Source organism: Protomyctophum parallelum (assembly GCF_964188405.1).
Source record: "Protomyctophum parallelum genome assembly, chromosome: 7".
NCBI lineage: Eukaryota > Metazoa > Chordata > Actinopteri > Myctophiformes > Myctophidae > Protomyctophum > Protomyctophum parallelum.
Window position 1 is genome coordinate 29,186,268 of NC_139705.1, and position 24,536 is coordinate 29,210,803.

A 24,536-nucleotide genomic window follows, 5' to 3' on the forward strand; every position below is an offset into this window, starting at 1 on the left:
AAATCTCACACTATTAAGGCAACCGGCCGGTTCCACACGCTGCACAAGGTGCCCCCTTTTTTTCACTTGAGCACATACCCCTCTAAATGTCTGTGCACGCCACTGACTGGAACACAACTAGTCGCAACGTGATGCAACCACTGGAAACTAAAGGCTTATTCATAGTCTAATATTTCGGTGACCACCGAACTACAACATGACGTCACTGAGCCGCGGTGAAGAGCAAACCACCGCCACCGCCCTTCTCTCTGTTTTTACTCACCACCGCTCAACGTTATTTCAGCTCCGGTGGTCACCTCACCACTGAAAATCCAGACTATGACTATGAATGAGCCTTAAATAAAAAACAAAAGGACAGCTTTCCACACCCCTCCAGGCACAGAGCAGCGACCGACCGCCTTCCCTTCCCACAGTCACTAACGTCATCAACAACAACAATAGCCCATAACTGGACGACGGTGACTGACACCGTTTGCATAGCACTTCTGGAAACCTCATATATTCAGATTCAAAGAGAGCAAAAAAATAGCAGATCTACAAGCTCCAAAAAGAGAGGGAGAGAGAGAGAGAGAGAGAGCGCCACCGTTTGTCCAACGATACAACATGTGGCATTCATTCTTTGGTGTGACTGTGTCTCGGAGTAGCTCTCGTACATAAACATGATGATCATTCTGCCCAAAAGTCGATACGTAGGTCTTCTTTCCCCTCTTCGTCATCGTTTGGTCGTTTGGTCGACATTGGTTGAACTTTCGACAGCTTCTGCGGCGTGTTGCTTGCGAGTTGACCGAGACCCCCCCCACCCCGGTTGTGCTGCACAATAATCGAACAAAGACACCTATATGTGATGAGCAAGAATGGTGCAGCACTAATTGGCTGTCCAATTCATTTTACTCTTTACTCTTGTGTTTTTGCTACAAGAGAGATACTTTAAGAGAGGTTTTTAAATCGAGCGCTTTGATGTCTGTTTAAAGCCACAGTAGTTATGGCTCCAGGTGACACATTGTGAACATATAACGTTCAGCAACTACAGACTATAAAGACAATACATATTTTCAATCGTGTGATAATCGTGATCATCGCAATTCTTGTGGAGGAAAATCGAGATTCACATTTGAGCAAGAAGAATGGTCGTGCAGCACTACTCACGAGAGTAATAATAATAATTCCCTGGACCTTCGGACAGGTCAGATCATGTGACTTTGTGGTAGCGCGTCTTGCCATGGTCGACCGGTCAGATGGCCTCTTGGCGTGATCGACCAGTCAGATGGCGTCTTGGCGTGATCGACCGGTCAGATGGTGTCTTGGCGGAGTCTACCGGTCAGATAGTGTCTTGGCGTGATCGACCGGTCAGATGGCGTCTTGGCGTGGTCGACCGGTCAGATGGCGTCTTGGCGTGGTCGACCGGTCAGATGGCGTCTTGGCGTGGTCGACCGGTCAGATGGCGTCTTGGCGGAGTCTACCAGTCAGATGGCGTCTTGGCGTGGTCGACCGGTCAGATGGCGTCTTGGCGTGGTCGACCGGTCAGATGGCGTGGACATTGTTGTGGGTCTTGCGCGTCTTGGCGGAGTCGATGTCGACGCGGCGTGCCTCGGCGAAGGCCAGGAAGGTGCAGAGACCCAGCAGGTTGACCACGGTGATGAGGGCGAACACCGACGCCCAGGAGCCCGTGGTCTCGATCAGGTAGCCCGAGAAGTACACCATGAGGACCCCTAAACACACGAGAGGGAACAACAAAGACAGCGCGTGTGCAAATAAGTGAAAACATCAACGCCTGCCGCTGCCTCCCACAAGACCTAGTAGTCCTTTTCTCTCCCTTATTCATATTCATCTGATGACGACCTCTGCTACGACTCCATGATGCAATATGTACGGCTCACGGGAGACACAGCGTGACTGACAGGAGACGCTATACAGCCAGTGGCGTTTCCAGGAATTACATTTTGGGGCAGGCAAGATGTGTCAATTGTTAATTGTTCTTCTTCACAATACTCACCCGAGAACGCTCCGCAGGTATTCATGACGCCTGCAGGAGGGGGAGGGAGGAAAGCACAGGACAGGACATTTCAGTTTGTTGTGCTTGATGAAGGCTGGAACATTCTAAACCAGGGGTGGGCAACTTTGACGATGGATATTTCCATAAACACTCCAGAGGGGCCACATTGCATATACCGGTAATGTTGTAGCAAAAATAGCCGATCTAATAGCTCAAAACGTGTCGCACTTCGACGTTTTTGAGATTGCAGATCGGCTATTTTTACTATATTTGAATTGAAATCCTGAATTATTTTGTAGCTATTTTTTTTATTTAATTTCAAATGCATTTACCAGTAGTTATACTTATGATACGTTTATGAACTTACAGTAAATATAAATACATTGGATACATCAATAACATTTGAATACAAATCATTAAGCTACTAATTTAGACTGAAGTAATTCAAGCGGGTCATGTTATATGTCAGTATATTCTGATATTAACCTAAGGGCCACATTAAGTGAAGGTGGGGGCCGCATGTGGCCCCCGGGCCGCCAGTTTCCCATGTGTGATTTTTCAAAATCTTTTCATACCAAGGCCCATTATTTATTGGGCATTTGCGCCACAAACCACCATTTGATGAAATTTAGCCTCTCGGACCCAAAACTAAAGAATATGTTTGTTGTTGGATAAGATTTTGTCCACAATTCCATGCTGCATTGATGTGGTGGTACCATTAGGAGAGAACTGACAGGTTTAAAATAACAATTCTTCTACATTCTCTAATTATTGTGTAGACTTCTTGTAAATTAAGTAATGCAGATGTTTAACAATAATGTAACTCTTGAGAGCGTAACATGAACCAAATGGACCGGTAAGGGTCCATTTGGTTGTGTTATACGGGTTCATTTGGTTACCAACTCTCCATCATTTAGCTGGGGACCACCTGGAACTCCTCAAGGACCACTGGTTGAAAACCACTGAGCTAAACTAAGAGAAACTTTAAATCGAATTGTTCTGTGAGGAGCTTAATAATATAATCTAGTGTAGTAAGAAACAAAATCAAGATACAAAAATAAATCAAATTTTCTTTCGTTTTAAGCTAAATTGACGAGACATTTACACAATCAGACAGACCAGAGACCTAACAGAAAATAAATGTTTAAACATACCAAACAGCGCTCCAGCGCAGGAGGGAGCCAAGTCCTGGACATTCACAGACACCCCACTGTCAAAGAGACACACCGCAGTTAGTTTGAAAACGCTGTGACGCGTTGTGAGCTTGTAGAACGGCTATTTTCAGCAAGTGTAAAAACAGTCATTACGACGGCATCATGGCCCGCCAAAATGCATTTTAGTCGATGAAATCAACTGTAGATTTAGTAGACTAAAATCCTATGATATTTAGTCGACTAAAACTAGACTAACACTAAGACATTCCAGGTGACTAAAATGTGACTAAAACTAAATGAAAACTATTCAAGAGACTGATGACTAAAACTAAAATAAAAAATTGCTGCCAAAAACAACACTGGTTTGTACATCTTAGGGCCATGGCATGTGTTGGTCTATACTTTAAATCACAACTTAAAACATTTGTATATTCACAAGCCTTTGAATCCCCGACATGATCTTCCTTTCAGATTACTTTGTCCTATTTGCCTGAATTTTACTGTATTGCATTGTATTGTATTGACATTGTATTGTATTGTATTGTATTGTACATTACCTTGTGAAGCACTTTGGTACAATGAGGGTTGTTTTTAAATGTGCTATATAAATACATTTGATTTGATTTGATACTTTGTGATCTACTGGTACTAGCATGTCCATTTTGACTGTTTCTTTTATATATAATTGTATATTATCTTTGCCCATGAAGCTTTCAGAATGTTCCCCTTCCATGACCATCATCATCCATTACCATTCTATCATCTCAGACATTTTCTGAAACATTTTGTAAATATGAATTTAAGCACATGCCACTTCTCATTTTACTTCAGTCATGCTAGTGTTAAAATAACATACCTGTGGCTGAAGGTGGTGAAGCCCATGGTGGCCGAAACGAAGGCCACGGCCCAGGGGAACGTGTGTGTCCCACACAGGAGGAGAGTGAAGATACTGGACACTCCCATGGAGAAGAACTGATGGATGGACACACATCATCATGATCATTTTACCACCGCTGTCCAGATCATGGATTTCACAATGCCCCGAATTTCACTTTCACAATACATCTGGGGTCATTTTAAGGTCTACTCTGGCCCTTCTCTCTCTCTCCCTCTTTCCTGTCCATCTTCACATGAAACTATCAATAAAGGCAAAATCCAACATACCTGCATCAACTTCCTCACAGAGGCTGTGTCAAATCCTGGTGGGATATGAGAGAGAGAGAGAGAGAGAGAATGAATACCGCAAGTTTGTCCAACGATACAACATGTGGCATTCATTCTTTGGAGTGACATTGTCTCGGAGTAGCTCTCGTACATAAACATGATCATTCTGCCATGGATGGATTATATGAGTGAGAATACAATTTACAATTTAGGCATTTAGCAGACGCTCTTAATCCATAGCGACTTACATTAAGCAAGAACAAAAAGCATGGCAATACTTCAAAAAATCACATAAATCACATAAATTAAAAAGTAGTTATTGTGAAACATGCGTAAGCTAAGGACATAACAGTGGAATATCTATACAATGAAACTATACACTATATAATATAATAAATATACGATACCATATACATATACTATAACGTGCTATAACTACATAAAAAGCAATTCTAGTGCTGTCTACGTAACAAGAATAGAACAGCAATCTTTCTACTTAACCAATGCAGGGGTTTACTAATGTCTCAACAGCAGAGGGTGCTGTTGCTTTTCCTTTTCAGCAGTGAGCTTACTGGAACATCTATTTTCAGCTGATGTTCCTCCCAGAATAGACACGGGGTTCACAATGTTAAAAAGGTTTCCTTTCCTTATACCTTGACTGGTGGTCGGACATAGAGGATGTAGACATCAGTGTTGTTTTTGGCAGCACATTTTGAATGTTTTCGTGTTAGTCTAGTTTTAGTCGACTAAATATCCTAAGATTTTAGTCGACTAAATCTACAGTTGATTTAGTCGACTAAAATGTATTTCGGTGGGCCTTGATGCCGTCGTAATGACTGATTTTACACTTGCTGCAAATAGCCGATCTACAAGCTCTGCGACGCGTTGTGAGCTTGTAGATCGTCTATTTTCAGCATTCAACCAAGTGTAAAATGACTTACACTGGATATCTTGTCCACTAGTCCCTTCCTAACATTTTAGTCTAGTTTTTATTTGTCGACGAAATTGTCAGTATATTTAGTTTAATTTTAGTCATCATAGCTTTTCATAGTTTTCATTTAAGTTTCATTTAAGTTTCCATCCAGTTTGTCAGTGAAAAAAGTTAGTCAACGGACATTTTTCGTCTTAGTTTTAGTCGACGAGATCAACACTGGTGGACACTGGACGTTACCTTGGCTGATGAGGTGGTCGGACAGACAGCCACTGAACAGAGAGGATGGGATGGCCACCAGCCAGGGAATGACGTTGAACACCCAGCCCTGGAGGAGGAGGAGGAGAGAATCATTGTCATGCTCGCTGTCAGGCACGTGCAAAGAATGTTAAGAGAGGCAGGGGCTGAAATCCCGTTAAGAGGGCACTTTTGGACAATTTATTTTGGGAAAATAGCAGATCTACAAACTCTCAGCACCATCGCACTGCGTCGCGCTGAGAGCTTGTAGATCAGCTATTTTCGGGGGGGGGGGGGGGGGAAGCAATTCTCCAGAATGCTGCCTTCCGGCATGGCATGGGAGGAAAGGAGTGGCATTTCTTTCACCATAGTAAATAGCTGCATCTGTGGTCTGGAAATGAAGGGCAGTTGTTTTACAGACGGGGAAAAGGGCAGTTGTTTTACAGATGGGTAAAAGGGCAGTTGTTTTACAGATAGGTAAAAGGGCAGTTGTTTTACAGATGGGTAAAAGGGCAGTTGTTTTACAGATGGGTAAAAGGGCAGTTGTTTTACAGATGGGTAAAAGGGCAGTTGTTTTACAGACGGGGAAAAGGGCAGTTGTTTTACAGATGGGTAAAAGGGCAGTTGTTTTACAGATAGGTAAAAGGGCAGTTGTTTTACAGATGGGTAAAAGGGCAGTTGTTTTACAGATGGGTAAAAGGGCAGTTGTTTTACAGATGGGTAAAAGGGCAGTTGTTTTACAGATGGGTAAAAGGGCAGTTGTTTTACAGATGGGTAAAAGGGCAGTTGTTTTACAGATGGGTAAAAGGGCAGTTGTTTTACAGATGGGTAAAAGGGCCGTTGTTTTACAGATGGGTAAAAGGGCAGTTGTTTTACAGATGGGTAAAAGGGCAGTTGTTTTACAGATGGGTAAAAGGGCAGTTGTTTTACAGATGGGTAAAAGGGCAGTTGTTTTACAGATGGGTAAAAGGGCAGTTGTTTTACAGATGGGTAAAAGGGCAGTTGTTTTACAGATGGGTAAAAGGGCAGTTGTTTTACAGATGGGTAAAAGGGCAGTTGTTTTACAGATGGGTAAAAGGGCAGTTGTTTTACAGATAGGTAAAAGGGCAGTTGTTTTACAGATGGGTGTCACTTCCATTAGTCCAGCCAGGTCGGGTTCCGTTGCCATCGGCTACTGATAATGCTTGTAAACGTGCTGTAACTCATTACATCGTTGCTCTCGGATGGAAACCTAATAATATTTCCAAAACTGTTCCTTTTTGTTATTTAAAAAAATATATATATCTACAAGCTCAAAACGTGTCACATCGGGACGCATTTTGAACTTGTAGATCGGCTATATTTTTTGCTGTGAACGTCTTTTGACGTCTTCTGGTCCTTTGCCCCTCATCTATAGACGTTAGTTTATTTTTAATATTTATTGATTACGTTTCCTAACCCTGTTCTGCACGTGTCTGCATCACTCCGGTTGCCGTTCGACGGAAGTAAACAGGAAAAAAAGACGAATGAGTTAATAAAAATAAAAAACAAGACAAATAAAATGGTTAAAAGTTCAAATATGGAGGAATTTGGCAAAAGAAAGTGTGACTGATACTCCGTATCACTTTACGTTTTAGAGGTGGTGAAGGCCCCTAGGGCAGGGGTTCCCAAACTTTTTTGGCGGGACAATTTTTCCAGGTACCCCCTCATCCTCGCAACACTGATAAACATATTTGTAACCTTCAAGCGTCAACGACCATCAGCTGGTCACAGTCACAGACACTCAGCCTCTGCAGCACTCTAACTGAAAGTGACTGCATGGAGTCTGTTTCATTTCTATCCAAAGGCCCTTGAATGACGGAATATGATTAAGGATTACTGTGATTATGGTAAGCTTATATCACGCATACCATAATTCACTGGCAAAAAAAATAATTAAATAAAATACATAAAAGAAAAAGAAAATCTGAATTATTTCTTGGACCCCCTGGCTATGTGTCGCGGACCCATAGGGGTCCGCAGACCCGACTTTGGGAACCACTGCCCTAGGGGACGATAGTGGAGTGAAGTTACCTTGGCGTCAGGGAAAGTGTCCTTGAAGAAGGTTGGCAGCCACGACAGCAGTGTGAAGAACGTGCTCGCTGTGCATAGGTGTGTAATGATCACTGCACTGGACGAGAGAGAGAGAGAGAGCATGTATACCTCACACTTTTATTTCTACATAAAAATGACATCACTACTATGCATTTTGCTGCATTCACACATGGCAGATGCAAAAGATGCAAAGCTGCACCGTGCAGCTTTGCATCTGTATTTGTATTTGTAGCTGTTGTCTACAAGAGACAGATTTGCTTCGTACCCGAGTTAATAGCACAGAAACACTAGACAATAGAGGGTATGCGCATGCATAAAGTGAATGGCAAAACGAGTGGCAAAGTGACAGGCAAAGTGAGTTTAATGTTTACGGTCATTTAAACCCTTGGACTGCCAATCCCAAATTTTTTGTTTGGGTAACAAAGTGGCATATTTTTAATTCATCGTTTTAACATACAAGAAAGATCTGGTGGTTTGAACAGATGGTTTTTTTTTTTTTCATTGCTAGTGTATTCTCTCGAATTGCCACCAGATGGCGGGAACGCACCATTATGCTGATTTTGGCCAAAATAGACTAATCTTCCTAAGTCACTTCCGGTTCAACGATCAACAACATCCGGCAGTATTTTGACCCTAGTCACTAGCTTGGCTGGTCCGGATTGCTAAGCTAATGCTATATTTTTCATATCTAAGTCAAATTAACCTCAAATCAACCCCAAAACATCGCAAAATATCAATTTATTTATAGCGACGCACATAGAGACGGCGCGCGTGCACGATAGCGCACGATAGCGCACGATCACGCGGATTTCGGCCGTTTTTTGGTAAATTACATCCAACATTAGTGATATTAGCGAAAAAATATTAATTTTTGCTCTGTTGAACCCCCGATAACTGATATTGATTGTCATTCCGTTTTTTTCGTGAACGGGAGGTTTAGATTTTTAGATTAATTCAGTTTTTTCCGTTAATTGTAGGCCAGGGGTTAATGCAATCAGATAGGAACAGAAAGTAGTTTTTTGCCACTCAGTGGGCGTTGATGCATAACTTCCAGGTATGATGATGATGTCACTCGCATACTCTCTATTGACAAAAGTTCCAGAGCTTAAATGGACATCGAATATGAAATAAAAGCTTAAACATAGCTGTGAGTTATAAGAACAGAGCCAGCTGTGTTCAAATGGTTTGAAATTTCTCTGCTTAAGGATTTTAAACTTGACTTCAGTCCTATAAGCTGTATACGTTCAAAACTGTTCACTCAATCTAATGAACCAATATCTCATTATTCCGATATGATTTTATGCTTTCATATGAAATAAAAAAATAAACAAAATAGCCTACAAACCGTTTTTCAATGCCTAGCAAGCTGTGAGCTTGTAGATTGGCTATTTTCAGCAAGTGTAAAAACAGTCATTATGACGGCATCAAGGCCCGCCAAAACACATTTTAGTCGACTAAATCACCTGTCGATTTAGTCGACTAAAATCTCATGACATTTAGTCGACTAAAACTAGACTAACACTAAAACATTCCAGGTGACTAAGATGTGACTAAAAACTAAGTGAAAACTATTCAAAGGGGCATGACTAAAACTAAAATATAAATGTGCTGCCAAAAACAACTGTCTGTTTACCCTACTGTTTGTTGACTATAGACTAGAGAGTTAATACTTACTCTCACACTTGAGTCACCCTGGGCGAGAGTGTGTGACTGTGAAGCACAGCCATAGAGTGACAAGCTGGAGTTGGAAATACATTGTTTTCAACGAGTGTTAAGGATGACCTAACGTTGAACTAACCGTTACGTAATTCTCCTTTCTTTATAAGGCTACACCCAGCCAGAATCACCTTGTCGGAAAATAAACTTGCAAAGGTAACTCAATTCTAAATCTACCTCCTTAACTTCACGACTTGGTTCAAATCCTTAATTAGTCAAGACAGACCGGACTTCCCTGTCAGACTCCCAGCTTCGATCTAAAAGGCATCCAAACCAAACCTTAACAGTATTTAACGACCACCTCAGGTCGTTAAATGAGGCATGTGTGCACACATGCCTCAGCAATTTTAGGCATGTGTGCAACATGAAGACAGTACAGTGACAACTAAAGTCTCTGTAATGTGTATACAGTATGTTGTACTATTACTAAAAAAAACGATTTTAAATAAAGCTGGGCTGTTGCCCTGAGTCCTGTGCATTCTGCCAACTTCCGGTCCTAGGACTTTGTCACTATTCCGCAATAGAAGTCTTATGTAGAAGAGCCGCCATTGGACTGGCCCTGTGAAGTGACCAATAGAAGTCTTATGTAGAAGAGCCGCCATTGGACTGGCCCTGTGAAGTGACCAATAGAAGTCTTATGTAGAAGAGCCGCCATTGGACTGGCCAATAAGAAGTGAACGGAGTTGTCGTAAGACTCGTAACTCTATGACTCTGGTGTGAAGTATGAATGGAGGCTGAAGGTAAAGGGTGACCTATGAAACCACAGAGAGGAGCGTGATCCAAACAGGCCAGATAATGGCACACCACGTCGTCACACGCAACGACCATACGCTTCTATAAATAACCCCCCTAACGCCACAGGAAGCGTCTGAGAGGAGATTAATGAAGTCATTCTGCGACACAACACAGGCCTGCTGTTCAAAAAGTGTCTGATGCAAATTAATAGATGCTTCTATTTATAGACGGAAGGAAGGTGCATCATTTACCTCCGGCAGCCTGGGAGGCAGAGATCAGATTTTCAACTTGTCTCTCAGTCAGTCAGTGAGTCAGTCAGTCAGTCAGTCAGTCAGTCAGCCAGCCAGCCAGCCAGCCAGCCAGCCAGCCAGTCAGTCAGCCAGCCAGCCAGCCAGTCTGCCAGACAGCCAGCCAGCCAGCAAGTCAATCAGTCAGTCTGCCAGCCAGCCAGCCAGCCTACCTGCCTGCCAGCCAGCCAGCCAGCCAGCCAGCAGCCTCGGAAACCCAGACATTTCAGTCCACTTCAATTCAGCATACAGTAGCGCAAGCTCCAGGGGGTCATAAATACGGCACAGAAGATCGTTGGCTGCCCTCTCCCCACACTGGAAGAACTACACAGAGACCGCTGTCATAAAAAAAACTCTGAACATTATAAAAGACACATCCCACCCCGCTCACTCACTGTTTGAACTGTTGCCATCAGGCAGACGGTACAGAGTGATCAAGTCCAAGACCAACAGATTCAGTAACAGCTTCTATCCCACAGCGGTAGTTGCACTCAATGCTGCTAAAAAATGATCTGTTGCTGCGACACTTTTTAGTTTCTCTGCTATCTTAAGTACAATAAGGGTTTGTTGTGCGATAACAGCTGAAATTACATGTTTGTGCATTAGTGCTGGGGTTGTGCAATAACAAGAAGTCATGTGTGTTTTTGTTTTAGCTTGTACAGTATGTTGTTTTGTGATATGATCCACTGATTGGTTGGCACTTTTAATTTCGTTGTACACGTTGCAATGACAAATAAAGATCTATCTATCAAACGTTGCTCACTCTCTGCTGATTTCTGATCGTCTGCACAGTTGCACCTTTGTTAAATTGATGCACACACGCACACATACACTCGTACACACACACTCCTCTTTCTCGTCGCTCTAATTAATTAGTCTCATGTCACGCAGCTGTGTGTAGTTTCTCCCAGCGGATCCTGCCGGGAGCTGCCTACGCCATGAAAAAGCATAGGTGAGTTCCAGTCTAGTCAATCAGTGGCTGTGCGTGTTTGGGTTTTCAACAAGTACGGCAGGTTGTATTGGGGTTCAAATACGTTATATTGGGTTCTAAACAGGCTGTATTGGGTTCAAACAGGTATTATTGGGTTCTAAACAGGCTGTATTGGGTTCAAACAGGTATTATTGGGTTCTAAACCGGCTGTATTGGGTTCAAACAGGTATTATTGGGTTCTAAACAGGCTGTATTGGGTTCAAACAGGTATTATTGGGTACTAAACAGGCTGTATTGGGGTTCAAACACGTTATATTGGGTTCTAAACAGGCTGTATTGGGTTCAAACAGGTTATATTGGGTTCTAAACAGGCTGTATTGGGTTCAAACGGGTTATATTGGGTTCTAAACAGGCTGTATTGGTTTCAAACAGGTATTATTGGGTTCTAAACAGGCTGTATTGGTTTCAAACAGGTATTATTGGGTTCTAAACAGGCTGCATTGGGTTTTCAAACTCACTACACGGCAGGCTGCTTGAAGAGGCGCAGCCAGTGTCTCTTGGACAGCTTGGACTGAGGCCCGCTGCTCCCCAGAGACTCCAGGGTAATGATGGGCCCTGGAAGAAGCAGAGAAAGACCCAAATAAGAGAGATTATACAACGGGTCGTTTCGAGGAAGCAATCTCAATCTCAATTCTAGCCGTGGACGGTTCAAACGAGCACCACTCCACACCTAATCAAAACAAAAAAAATCAGCTGCTCTGTTAGCCAGTTTCTTGGGACATTTGTGGTCGTAGTGACTATGGTCCAAATTCACCTTCCTCAAATACGCCACCGTTAAACAGATATCGTATTTATCCGTCCGATCAAGCTACGAATTTTTGCCGTGCAATTCAAAGAGTGGTGTGTACCACAGGTGCGCAGGCGTATCACAGGTGTATGTCATACTGAATGCAGCGGGTGCAAAGTGATCTGAAAAGCACCCGACAACCTCATCTGCATTGATCCACGCCCCATATCGCACCATAAAAGGTTTCAAGCATGACTCGTACTCAGCAGACAGCAGTTTGTCTGACAAAAAAAGGAAAAAGGCTTTGCAGCCGCAGACTATAGCAGCTTCACAAATTACAATAAAATGGATTGCTGGAAAGAAATCACAGCCGCGGTCACTGCTATGAATATAGCCCGCACTCTATTAATTTAATAATTCTACACATGTAGGAGCAGGACGGTTAGGGCTTTTATGTTAAGTCGTTTTTGCACCATAGTATATTACCACTGTAGGCTACTATATATGTACAAACTGACATCAATCCATCAAATGACACCAAAGGAAATTAAAAGATTTCCAAGCTTACAACGGTGCGTGCTCTGCTGAAGCAATATAATTATAATTTATTTAATTAAGTTCGGGACCAAGGCGGGTGCTCACTCACACCTTTGCAGAGGTAAAACATATCCGATATTTAAAATATCGGATATATGTCAATGCAAAAGTCGTCTTTTGAGAGAGAGCTAGAGAGAGAGAGAGAGGGAGGGGGGCATGGGCCCTCGACACTGTCGGTTTGCGCGATAAAGAACAGTAGCCTATGTATACATTCATAAGTGAATAATTATAGGCCTACCTCGTAGGCCTGGGATCCTCTTGTCTGAAGAAATTATAATCCAGTGAGTTTATCCAGTGAGTTAAACTATTCTGTGTGTGGCATCCATGTGATCAATATCAATATACATTATTATAAATTCTGTCTGTCTGCCTGTCATGTTTGGCCGACTTTCAAACTCGCTGATGCCATTCATTAGGCTAATGTGGTCTTCTATTTTTTATATAGGGCTAATTAGCCCTATTCATTTTCCAATGTGAATCGGATCGGCAGCACGCTGCTGTCTGCCACCCCCCCCCCCCCCTCCCCCACACACACACACACACACACACACCACACACACACACACACACACACACACACACACACACACACACACCGACAGTCAACTGACTCAAGGAGCTCCGTAACAAAACAATTTCAATAGTTCTGCCGCCTACTGCAGGCATTACTACACTAAACAATGTTGGATTCGTACAGTGCAGAATGCAGATAAGCCTATGTTCTGAGTTTGTTTTTTAACATGCAGCGCGAGTCCGCGAGAGCCGATCTACAAGCTCACAACCGTTGCACTTCGAGTAGAAGGCTGCCGAGTGAGCAGCCCCAATTGCGCATGATAGAAATAGCCTAATAAATAAATAAAAAGGTGTCGTGCTTGCAGGGCAGTTTCTGTATGGGACTCTAGGCTAACTTGCATAGAATGCATGCATTTAGGCATACAAGTGCACTCGGCTTTTATATATATATATAGGCTATAATTTTTTTATGTGCTGATCGACCAATATGTTGGGGACACATGCCTACATATTTTATCTGAGATTTGGGAACAATTTATTGATTCAGCATGAAGACTAAAGCCTTCTGAATAAATCTATACGCAAGTGTATGCTTGCGTAGATTTCTCCGCCACCTAAAGAGGTCCCGTAGGATTTGGCGGAGTTTCCGACCAACCTACGTGAGCGTCAAGTTCACGGCCATTTCCATGAATTCCAAATGAATGTGGGAAATCCACGTAAATGCCTTTCCGCTAGCGTTACGTAACGTTATGAGCGTAAACGCCGTTGTGAATGAGGACCATTATCATTAAAAATATATGTTTTTTCAGCGATTTTCTTAGTTTTAAAGGTTAAGGTCATTACACACTGGCGAATTGGCGACGCGATTTATTCGTGCGAATAATTCGCATTTTTTAAAAACCAATTGAAATCAATGCAAGCTTCCACATCAGTGGCGAATGTGCGAATGTGCGAAAATGCGACATCGCTCTGGTGTCGAATTTTGCAGACATTCGCAGGCGAACTGCAGCACCTCTGCCGTGGACATGGCACATGGGTGTGCAACAGAGCAGCCGTCGGTCCGGCTACGCAGGTCGGGATAGCGCAGCAGCACACACTGTTGCACACCTCCCCTCCTACAACTCTGTTGGGTGTGTGTGCGCTCGCGTGTGCGTGCGTGCGTGCCGTGGACATGGCACATGGGTGTGCAGCTGACCGGCCGTCGATCCCAAATGACTGTGGTCACCACATCACGGTAGTGAAGAAGACAAGAAGTGGTGGAAAGGATAGTAGGATATAGGCTACCAATACAAACAAAAGAGGTATTAGCGCACGCTGCACACCAATAGTGAAGATCGACGTGCATGCTGAGTGCTGACCACGGGACGGGAGACAAACTTGTAAAGGAAGGATCGGTTGCACAGCTCGTAGTCACGAATCACGATACAAAACACTTTTATTAAAGACCAACGTTTCGGCACCTTGCCTTCTCTTCAGGGTATGAAAGAAAGGATACCAATAATGACATAACGCAGGAGAACAAGAGTGGAGTGGAGTGGAGGAGGAGAGGAGAGGAGGAGGGGGAGAGGAGAGGAGATTGGAGTGGAGGGCTGGCGAATATAATCGCACAATACGCGTCGCATTTATATGTGTACAGACGCGACTAAATTCGCCGGGCAAATATTTCGCATTTTTTGGATCGCTTATTCGCATCGCGTCGCTAATTCGCCAGTGTGTAATGACCTTAACTGTTGTATAATTGGTACTCGAGGGTGTGGTTTAACGTGATTATTGCCACTTCAGTGATGCGGTCAGGAACGAGACGTAGTTTAATCACGTTAAACCACACCCTCTCGTGTAATATTGCTGAATTAGACGTCTGCGAGCTTGTAGATTTGCTATTTTTGAAAAGTCTTTGACTATATAGCGAACGTTTTTAACTCAAATATTTGCTTCTGAGGTGGTCCCTGGAACTACATATATTCAGATGGGGGTCGGCGGCCAAATACAGATAATTCTGGGGCTCCTTGACGTGAAATTATTGAGCACCACTGACACAGAAACATAGGTTTTTTTTTTTTTTAGACAACTTTCAGGATTTAGAAGACATTTTGTAGAATCTAGTGTCAGGTCTAAAATGTGTGTAATTACCTTCCCCTTTGAGCAGATACTTCCACATACAGTGAGCCCACAGCACCGACAGCACTCCAGACACGTAGAACACACTCTCCCAGCCATACAGGTCCAACATGAGAGAGCCAGCCCCGCCGATCACTAGTGTTCTGAGGAGAGAGAGAGAGAGAGAGAGAGAGAGAGAGAGAGAGAGAGAGAGAGAGAGAGAGAGAGAGAGAGAGAGAGAGAGAGAGAGAGAGAGAGAGAGAGAGAGAGAGAGAGAGAGAGAGAGAGAGGGAGAGAGAGGGAGAGAAAGAGAGAGAAAACACGAGGTTTCAAACCCATTGAGACCCGAGGACGATTCTACTTCTAAAAACTTTTCTGAAAAACCCTGTTTCTATGTCAGTGGTTCTCAAACATTTTCATGCCAAGGACCCCCAAAAATATATGTATTTGGCAGCCGACCCCCCATATGAGAATATGTAGTTCCAGTACAGGACAACTCACCCCAGGTAGGATCCACTGCCCACGGTGCTCATGAGGAAGCCTCTCTCGCTCTCCACCACCTTCTGAGAGCACAGACTGGCCAGGGACGGGTAGTGGACTCCTATAGACCAGAAGAGACACAGAGTTAGTATAGGGACTGGTAGTGGACTCCTATAGACCAGAAGAGACACAGAGTTAGTACAGGGACGGGTAGTGGACTCCTATAGACCAGAAGAGACACAGAGTTAGTATAGGGACAGGTAGTGGACTCCTATAGACCAGAAGAGACACAGAGTTAGTATAGGGACGGGTAGTGGACTCCTATAGACCAGAAGAGACACAGAGTTAGTATAGGGACAGGTAGTGGACTCCTATAGACCAGAAGAGACACAGAGTTAGTATAGGGACGGGTAGTGGACTCCTATAGACCAGAAGAGACACAGAGTTAGTATAGGGACGGGTAGTGGACTCCTATAGACCAGAAGAGACACAGAGTTAGTATAGGGACGGGTAGTGGACTCCTATAGACCAGAAGAGACACAGAGTTAGTACAGGGACGGGTAGTGGACTCCTATAGACCAGAAGAGACACAGAGTTAGTATAGGGACGGGTAGTGGACTCCTATAGACCAGAAGAGACACAGAGTTAGTATAGGGACGGGTAGTGGACTCCTATAGACCAGAAGAGACACAGAGTTAGTATAGGACTGGTAGTGGACTCCTATAGACCAGAAGAGACACAGAGTTAGTACAGGACTGGTAGTGGACTCCTATAGACCAGAAGAGACACAGAGTTAGTATAGGGACGGGTAGTGGACTCCTATAGACCAGAAGAGACACAGAGTTAGTATAGGACTGGTAGTGGACTCCTATAGACCAGAAGAGACACAGAGTTAGTACAGGGACAGGTAGTGGACTCCTATAGACCAGAAGAGACACAGAGTTAGTATAGGACTGGTAGTGGACTCCTATAGACCAGAAGAGACACAGAGTTAGTACAGGGACAGGTAGTGGACTCCTATAGACCAGAAGAGACACAGAGTTAGTACAGGGACAGGTAGTGGACTCCTATAGACCAGAAGAGACACAGAGTTAGTATAGGGACGGGTAGTGGACTCCTATAGACCAGAAGAGACACAGAGTTAGTACAGGGACAGGTAGTGGACTCCTATAGACCAGAAGAGACACAGAGTTAGTATAGGGACGGGTAGTGGACTCCTATAGACCAGAAGAGACACAGAGTTAGTATAGGGACGGGTAGTGGACTCCTATAGACCAGAAGAGACACAGAGTTAGTATAGGACTGGTAGTGGACTCCTATAGACCAGAAGAGACACAGAGTTAGTATAGGGACGGGTAGTGGACTCCTATAGACCAGAAGAGACACAGAGTTAGTATAGGGACGGGTAGTGGACTCCTATAGACCAGAAGAGACACAGAGTTAGTATAGGGACGGGTAGTGGACTCCTATAGACCAGAAGAGACACAGAGTTAGTACAGGGACAGGTAGTGGACTCCTATAGACCAGAAGAGACACAGAGTTAGTATAGGGACGGGTAGTGGACTCCTATAGACCAGAAGAGACACAGAGTTAGTACAGGACTGGTAGTGGACTCCTATAGACCAGAAGAGACACAGAGTTAGTATAGGGACGGGTAGTGGACTCCTATAGACCAGAAGAGACACAGAGTTAGTATAGGACTGGTAGTGGACTCCTATAGACCAGAAGAGACACAGAGTTAGTACAGGGACAGGTAGTGGACTCCTATAGACCAGAAGAGACACAGAGTTAGTATAGGGACGGGTAGTGGACTCCTATAGACCAGAAGAGACACAGAGTTAGTATAGGACTGGTAGTGGACTCCTATAGACCAGAAGAGACACAGAGTTAGTATAGGGACGGGTAGTGGACTCCTATAGACCAGAAGAGACACAGAGTTAGTATAGGGACGGGTAGTGGACTCCTATAGACCAGAAGAGACACAGAGTTAGTATAGGGACGGGTAGTGGACTCCTATAGACCAGAAGAGACACAGAGTTAGTACAGGGACGGGTAGTGGACTCCTATAGACCAGAAGAGACACAGAGTTAGTATAGGGACGGGTAGTGGACTCCTATAGACCAGAAGAGACACAGAGTTAGTATAGGGACGGGTAGTGGACTCCTATAGACCAGAAGAGACACAGAGTTAGTATAGGACTGGTAGTGGACTCCTATAGACCAGAAGAGACACAGAGTTAGTACAGGACTGGTAGTGGACTCCTATAGACCAGAAGAGACACAGAGTTAGTATAGGGACGGGTAGTGGACTCCTATAGACCAGAAGAGACACAGAGTTAGTATAGGACTGGTAGTGGACTCCTATAGACCAGAAGAGACACAGAGTTAGTATAGGGACGGGTAGTGGACTCCTATAGACCAGAAGAGACACAGAGTTAGTATAGGACTGGTAGTGGACTCCTATAGACCAGAAGAGACACAGAGTTAGTATAGGGACGGGTAGTGGACTCCTATAGACCAGAAGAGACACAGAGTTAGTATAGGGACGGGTAGTGGACTCCTATAGACCAGAAGAGACACAGAGTTAGTATAGGGACGGGTAGTGGACTCCTATAGACCAGAAGAGACACAGAGTTAGTATAGGACTGGTAGTGGACTCCTATAGACCAGAAGAGACACAGAGTTAGTATAGGGACGGGTAGTGGACTCCTATAGACCAGAAGAGACACAGAGTTAGTATAGGACTGGTAGTGGACTCCTATAGACCAGAAGAGACACAGAGTTAGTACAGGGACAGGTAGTGGACTCCTATAGACCAGAAGAGACACAGAGTTAGTATAGGGACTGGTAGTGGACTCCTATAGACCAGAAGAGACACAGAGTTAGTATAGGGACGGGTAGTGGACTCCTATAGACCAGAAGAGACACAGAGTTAGTATAGGGACGGGTAGTGGACTCCTATAGACCAGAAGAGACACAGAGTTAGTATAGGACTGGTAGTGGACTCCTATAGACCAGAAGAGACACAGAGTTAGTACAGGACTGGTAGTGGACTCCTATAGACCAGAAGAGACACAGAGTTAGTATAGGGACGGGTAGTGGACTCCTATAGACCAGAAGAGACACAGAGTTAGTACAGGGACAGGTAGTGGACTCCTATAGACCAGAAGAGACACAGAGTTAGTATAGGGACGGGTAGTGGACTCCTATAGACCAGAAGAGACACAGAGTTAGTATAGGGACAGGTAGTGGACTCCTATAGACCAGAAGAGACACAGAGTTAGTACAGGGACAGGTAGTGGACTCCTATAGAAGACCAGAAGAGACACAGTGGTTAGTGGTTACCACACTTTTTCATGTGAAGGACCCCCAATTATTTTAGCAAAAGGCCTATGCACACCTCAGAAGGCTAGTGACAGGTGCGTAGGGCAATAGAGAATACATTAAAAAGGGTATCTTTGAAAAACAAAGAAGAGGTCCCGCACACTGTCAAAAACTTGCTCTTAAAAAGCAATATTTTGGCAATACGTTTTTGACAGTGTGCGGGACCTCTTCTTTGTTTTTCAAAGATACCCTTTTAAGGACCCCCAAATTTACCCCCATTTGAAAATATATGCCAGGGACCCCTCATAAGAGAAGATTGTTTTACGGCTCTAGCAGTGATTCTCAACCCATTTAATTTCAAGGACCCCCATTTTTTTGAGTGGTGCAACCACTCCCTTACGGAGCTGTGGGTGGGTGGGTGGCTGGGTGGGTCAGAGCACGAAAACAGCATGGTTGTTTTTCACCACCTGTGCGCAACCTAACACAAACACAAACACACACGCACATATGAACTGTATATATATGATGATTTTGGGTGTGCCAGTAGTCTGCCTTTCTATGTCTAATGGTCTCACCTTGGAGCAGGCCCATGAGGAACCTTTCTATGTCTAATGGTCTCACCTTGGAGCAGGCCCATGAGGAACCTTTCTATGTCTAATGGTCTTACCTTGCAGCAGGCCCAGGAGGAACCTTTCTATGTCTAATGGTCTCACCTTGGAGCAGGCCCATGAGGAACCTTTCTATGTCTAATGGTCTCACCTTGCAGCAGGCCCAGGAGGAACCTTTCTATGTCTAATGGTCTCACCTTGGAGCAGGCCCATGAGGAACCTTTCTATGTCTAATGGTCTCACCTTGCAGCAGGCCCAGGAGGAACCTTTCTATGTCTAATGGTCTCACCTTGGAGCAGGCCCATGAGGAACCTTTCTATGTCTAATGGTCTCACCTTGCAGCAGGCCCAGGAGGAACCTTTCTATGTCTAATGGTCTCACCTTGCAGCAGGCCCATGAGGAACCTTTCTATGTCTAATGGTCTCACCTTGGAGCAGGCCCATGAGCAACCTTTCTATGTCTAATGGTCTCACCTTGGAGCAGGCCCATGAGCAACCTTTCTATGTCTAATGGTCTCACCTTGGAGCAGGCCCATGAGCAACCTTTCTATGTCTAATGGTCTCACCTTGGAGCAGGCCCATGAGCAACCTTTCTATGTCTAATGGTCTCACCTTGGAGCAGGCCCAGGAGGAACCTTTCTATGTCTAATGGTCTCACCTTGGAGCAGGCCCATGAGGAACCTTTCTATGTCTAATGGTCTCACCTTGGAGCAGGCCCAGGAGGAACCATTCTATGTCTAATGGTCTCACCTTGGAGCAGGCCCATGAGGAACCTTTCTATGTCTAATGGTCTCACCTTGCAGCAGGCCCATGAGGAACCTTTCTATGTCTAATGGTCTCACCTTGGAGCAGGCCCATGAGGAACCGGGACAGCGTCATGGAGAAGATGGGCTGGGAGCAGAAGTGTGCTAGGACGGGGGTGAAGGCCGTCATCGCCCCCCAGGCTGCAGCGGACAGCAGGAGCACCTTCTCCCCTCCCACCCTGGATGATTGAGGACGACAGCAACAGTTAATGTTGACGGCAACTTAGTTTTCACCCGCTTCAAATGTCATCAACCAATAAGATAAAGATTGTATTGTCCATTAAATTGACATAAAATGTCCCCCAAAACAAAACTTAAAAAATAAAAATAAATTACATAAAATGGAAATTTGTCTTTGGCACACCGGCAGTCAGTTAAAACAATAAAAGTTATAAAACATTACATAAAATACACAGATGCATTCAAATACTATAAAAAATACATTCACATAAACACAGCAAAAGTGATCATGAACAGTGGGGGTTAGGTGAACTATTTAAACATTGTCTTATTTAAAATGTCCACAGCCTTCTTTTTAGCTAATTTTGCCCTAAGCCTCCTGCCCGATGGCGAGTCAAATTCAGTGCGAAGAGGGTGGGTAAAATCATTGTAAATCTGAATTGCTTTAATCACCAGGTTACTTATCAAGACGACGCAATCGACCTACCTGCACCGCCAGCTGCCATTAGGAAACGACCTACTGCATGTATACTGGAGCCTGCCGGCTGCCATTAGGAAACGACCTACTGCATGAATACTGGAGCCTGCCGGCTGCCATTAGGAAACGACCTACTGCATGAATACTGGAGCCTGCCGGCTGCTATTAGGAAACGACCTACTGCATGAATACTGGAGCCTGCCGGCTGCCATTAGGAAACGACCTACTGCATGAATACTGGAGCCTGTTGCCTGCTATTAGGAAACGACCTACTGCATGTATACTGGAGCCTGTTGGCTGCCATTAGGAAACGACCTACTGCATGAATACTGGAGCCTGTTGGCTGCCATTAGGAAACGACCTACTGCATGAATACTGGAGCCTGTTGGCTGCCATTAGGAAACGACCTACTGCATGAATACTGGAGCCTGTTGGCTGCCATTAGGAAACGACCTACTGCATGTATACTGGAGCCTGTTGGCTGCCATTAGGAAACGACCTACTGCATGTATCCTGGAGCCTGTTGGCTGCCATTAGGAAACGACCTACTGCATGTATACTGGAGCCTGCCGGCTGCTATTAGGAAACGACCTACTGCATGAATACTGGAGCCTGCCGGCTGCTATTAGGAAACGACCTACTGCATGTATACTGGAACCTGCCGGCTGCCATTAGGAAACGACCTACTGCATGAATACTGGAGGCTGCCGGCTGCCATTAGGAAATGCAACTGCTGCCACCGAAGATAAAACATCAGGAAACTGACTTACGTGGCCGGTTAAGACTGATATGAGGTTAGGGGACTTACGTGGCCGGTTAAGACTGATATGAGGTTAGAAGACTTACGTGGCCAGTTAAGACTGATATGAGGTTAGGGGACTTACGTGGCCGGTTAAGACTGATATGAGGTTAGGGGACTTACGTGGCCGGTTAAGACTGATATGAGGTTAGGGGACTTACGTGGCCGGTTAAGACTGATATGAGGTTAGGTTAGGGGACTTACGTGGCCGGTTAAGACTGATATGAGGTTAAGGGACTTACGTGGCCGGTTAAGACTGATATGAGGTTAGGGGACTTACCTGGCCGGTTAAGACTGATATGAGGTTAGGGGACTTACGTATTTGTAATACAATAAATCATTGTCTTTGTGTAAGTTCCCGTTGTGAACCAACCAGTGGACAAGGGGCCTCTGTGGGAAAGGGGGTGAGGGGGATTCAGAATTGACGGTGTTCCCCATGGATCTATACTTGGCCCCCCATCCCTTTCCCCTCCATTCCAAAGCTCACAGTACATCCTGTTGTTGTTGAGCTGGTAGTATTATGGTCTGCTTTGTGACAAATGTTGGCCTCACAAACATGGGCAACTGGCGCCCATCCCTGCCTTACATGCCCGCAATAGCCAGTTCACGTCGTCAAAATGAGACATGCTTTGTATTTTTTCCCTTGAAATGTCCATTCAGACCAAAGTACTGACTATTCAACCTGTTCTGTTGTATGTTATTATTGTCATGCATGTTTCTACACCATACTGTCCAGTGGCCATGCAGTGTTGATTTCGTCGACTAAAACTAAGATGAAAAATGTTCGTCTACTACCTTTTTCCACTGACGAAAACTAAATGGAAACTACATGAAAACTAAGCCATGATGACTAAAAGTAAGACTAAATATACTGACAATTTTGTCCTCAAATAAAAACTAGACTAACATCTTAGTGAGGGACTAGTGGACAAGAGATCCAGTTATAAGTCATTTTTAACACGTGGTTGCATGCCGAAAATAGTCACAACGCGTCACGAGCTTCATGTACATCTGCTATAGTTTAGTTGAATAAATCACCTGTAGATTTAGTCAACTAAAATCTTATGACATTTAGTAGACTACAACTAAACATTCCAGGTGACTAAAATGAGACTAAAACTAAGTGAAAACTATTCAAGAGACTATGACTAAAACTAAATCGAAATAGGCTGCCAAAAACAACACTGGTTGTGAGCTTGTATAGCTGCTGTTTTGGCCCAATGTTTGCCTATTATGACATGCCAAATAGGAATAGGGACACTAGATGAGACTAAACGACACATTCTAAATTCATATTTAGTACTCTGTTTGCAAAAAAAATAATATATATATTATATATATATTTAAAAGGCCGTGATGATGCTGATGACAATCGATCACCCATGGGACATCTGGACGACATGCTAACATAACAAACACATCCAGCCCTCGTTAGATTAGGATATCTTATTACTTGTATTGTACTTTCTTATTTACATTAGATTAGGATATCTTATTACTTTGCATGTAAAATAGAACTGAACAAACAAAGCTGAGTGGTGACGCACAAGGTAGGCAGGCAGCATTGTGCAAGCACGATCAATGACCATGTCAAACAAACCAGACATCTGCTTGTGAGGGTGGGACTGGGACACACTCTTATTTACTCACCATGCATAATATCACCTCATTGACATTATAAATTTCTACATTTTTATCCAACGATATTGTAACATATTTTCACCCAGTGACAAGTATCTAATTCTAATGCAATCCTGGGCTCTAACCCTCCCTCTGCCAAACTGGGGAGAGCAACAGATTGACCTCATGCTTCATTCTATGCATGAGGAGTCCAAGCCGGACGGGGGTACACTCTGAGAGTGTAAGAATGGAACCTTATGGGTCTGTAACGCTAAGTGTACAAATGGAACCTTATGGGTCTGTAACTCTGAGTGTACAAATGGAACCAAATGGACCCTTACGTGTCTAACTCTGAGAGTGTACAAAATATGGAACCTTATGGGTCTGTAACTCTGAGAGTGTATTTAAATGGACCCTTGGGCCTACATGTATGCAACTCCGAGAGGGTACAAAATGGAAGCAAATGGACCCTTACATGTCTAACTCTGAGAGTGCATGCACAAATGGAACCTTATGGGTCTATAACTCTGTAACCTCGCCTCACCAGGCTTTCCACCTCGGAGGAAAGCCCGGTCTCTGTTCCAAAAGTGCCGTGTGATACGGTTCTGGAGCGGATGATATCGTTACGTCATGTTGTAGTATATTGTTCTGTAGTCATCAGGATGATATCGTTACGTCATGTTGTAGTATTGTTCTGTAGTCATCAGGATGATATTGTTACGTCATGTTGTAGTATATTGTTCTGTAGTCATCAGGATGATATTGTTACGTCATGTTGTAGTATATTGTTCTGTAGTCATCAGGATGATATCGTTACGTCATGTTGTAGTATTGTTCTGTAGTCATCAGGATGATATCGTTACGTCATGTTGTAGTATATTGTTCTGTAGTCATCAGGATGATATCGTTACGTCATGTTGTAGTATTGTTCTGTAATCATCAGGATGATATTGTTACGTCATGTTGTAGTATTGTTTTGTAGTCATCAGGATGATATCGTTACGTCATGTTGTAGTATTGTTCTGTAGTCA

The 24,536-nt window shown here is 44.0% G+C and overlaps 1 protein-coding gene across 2 annotated transcripts in view; it reads right to left on the reverse strand.

The window, feature by feature from the left end:
- Nucleotides 1-1,521: 1,521 nt before the first annotated feature.
- Nucleotides 1,522-24,536, reverse strand: part of slc17a9b (solute carrier family 17 member 9b) — a gene marked incomplete at its 3' end in the record, with an annotated part of 31,128 nt that continues 8,113 nt past the window's right edge. The window contains exons 4-15 of one of the 2 annotated variants that reach the window (XM_083768564.1): nucleotides 20,491-20,607; nucleotides 19,686-19,708; nucleotides 15,717-15,816; nucleotides 15,249-15,379; nucleotides 11,740-11,836; nucleotides 7,532-7,628; nucleotides 5,483-5,570; nucleotides 4,312-4,346; nucleotides 4,004-4,119; nucleotides 3,148-3,203; nucleotides 1,994-2,023; nucleotides 1,522-1,709 (exon numbers count right to left, since the gene is read on the reverse strand). In XM_083768564.1, the coding sequence (XP_083624690.1) occupies nucleotides 1,522-1,709; nucleotides 1,994-2,023; nucleotides 3,148-3,203; nucleotides 4,004-4,119; nucleotides 4,312-4,346; nucleotides 5,483-5,570; nucleotides 7,532-7,628; nucleotides 11,740-11,836; nucleotides 15,249-15,379; nucleotides 15,717-15,816; nucleotides 19,686-19,708; nucleotides 20,491-20,607 (1,078 nt within the window). Of the gene's footprint in view, nucleotides 1,710-1,993; nucleotides 2,024-3,147; nucleotides 3,204-4,003; nucleotides 4,120-4,311; nucleotides 4,347-5,482; nucleotides 5,571-7,531; nucleotides 7,629-11,739; nucleotides 11,837-15,248; nucleotides 15,380-15,716; nucleotides 15,817-19,685; nucleotides 19,709-20,467; nucleotides 20,608-24,536 lie in introns of both variants that reach the window. The other variant, XM_083768563.1, reaches the window with a different exon arrangement.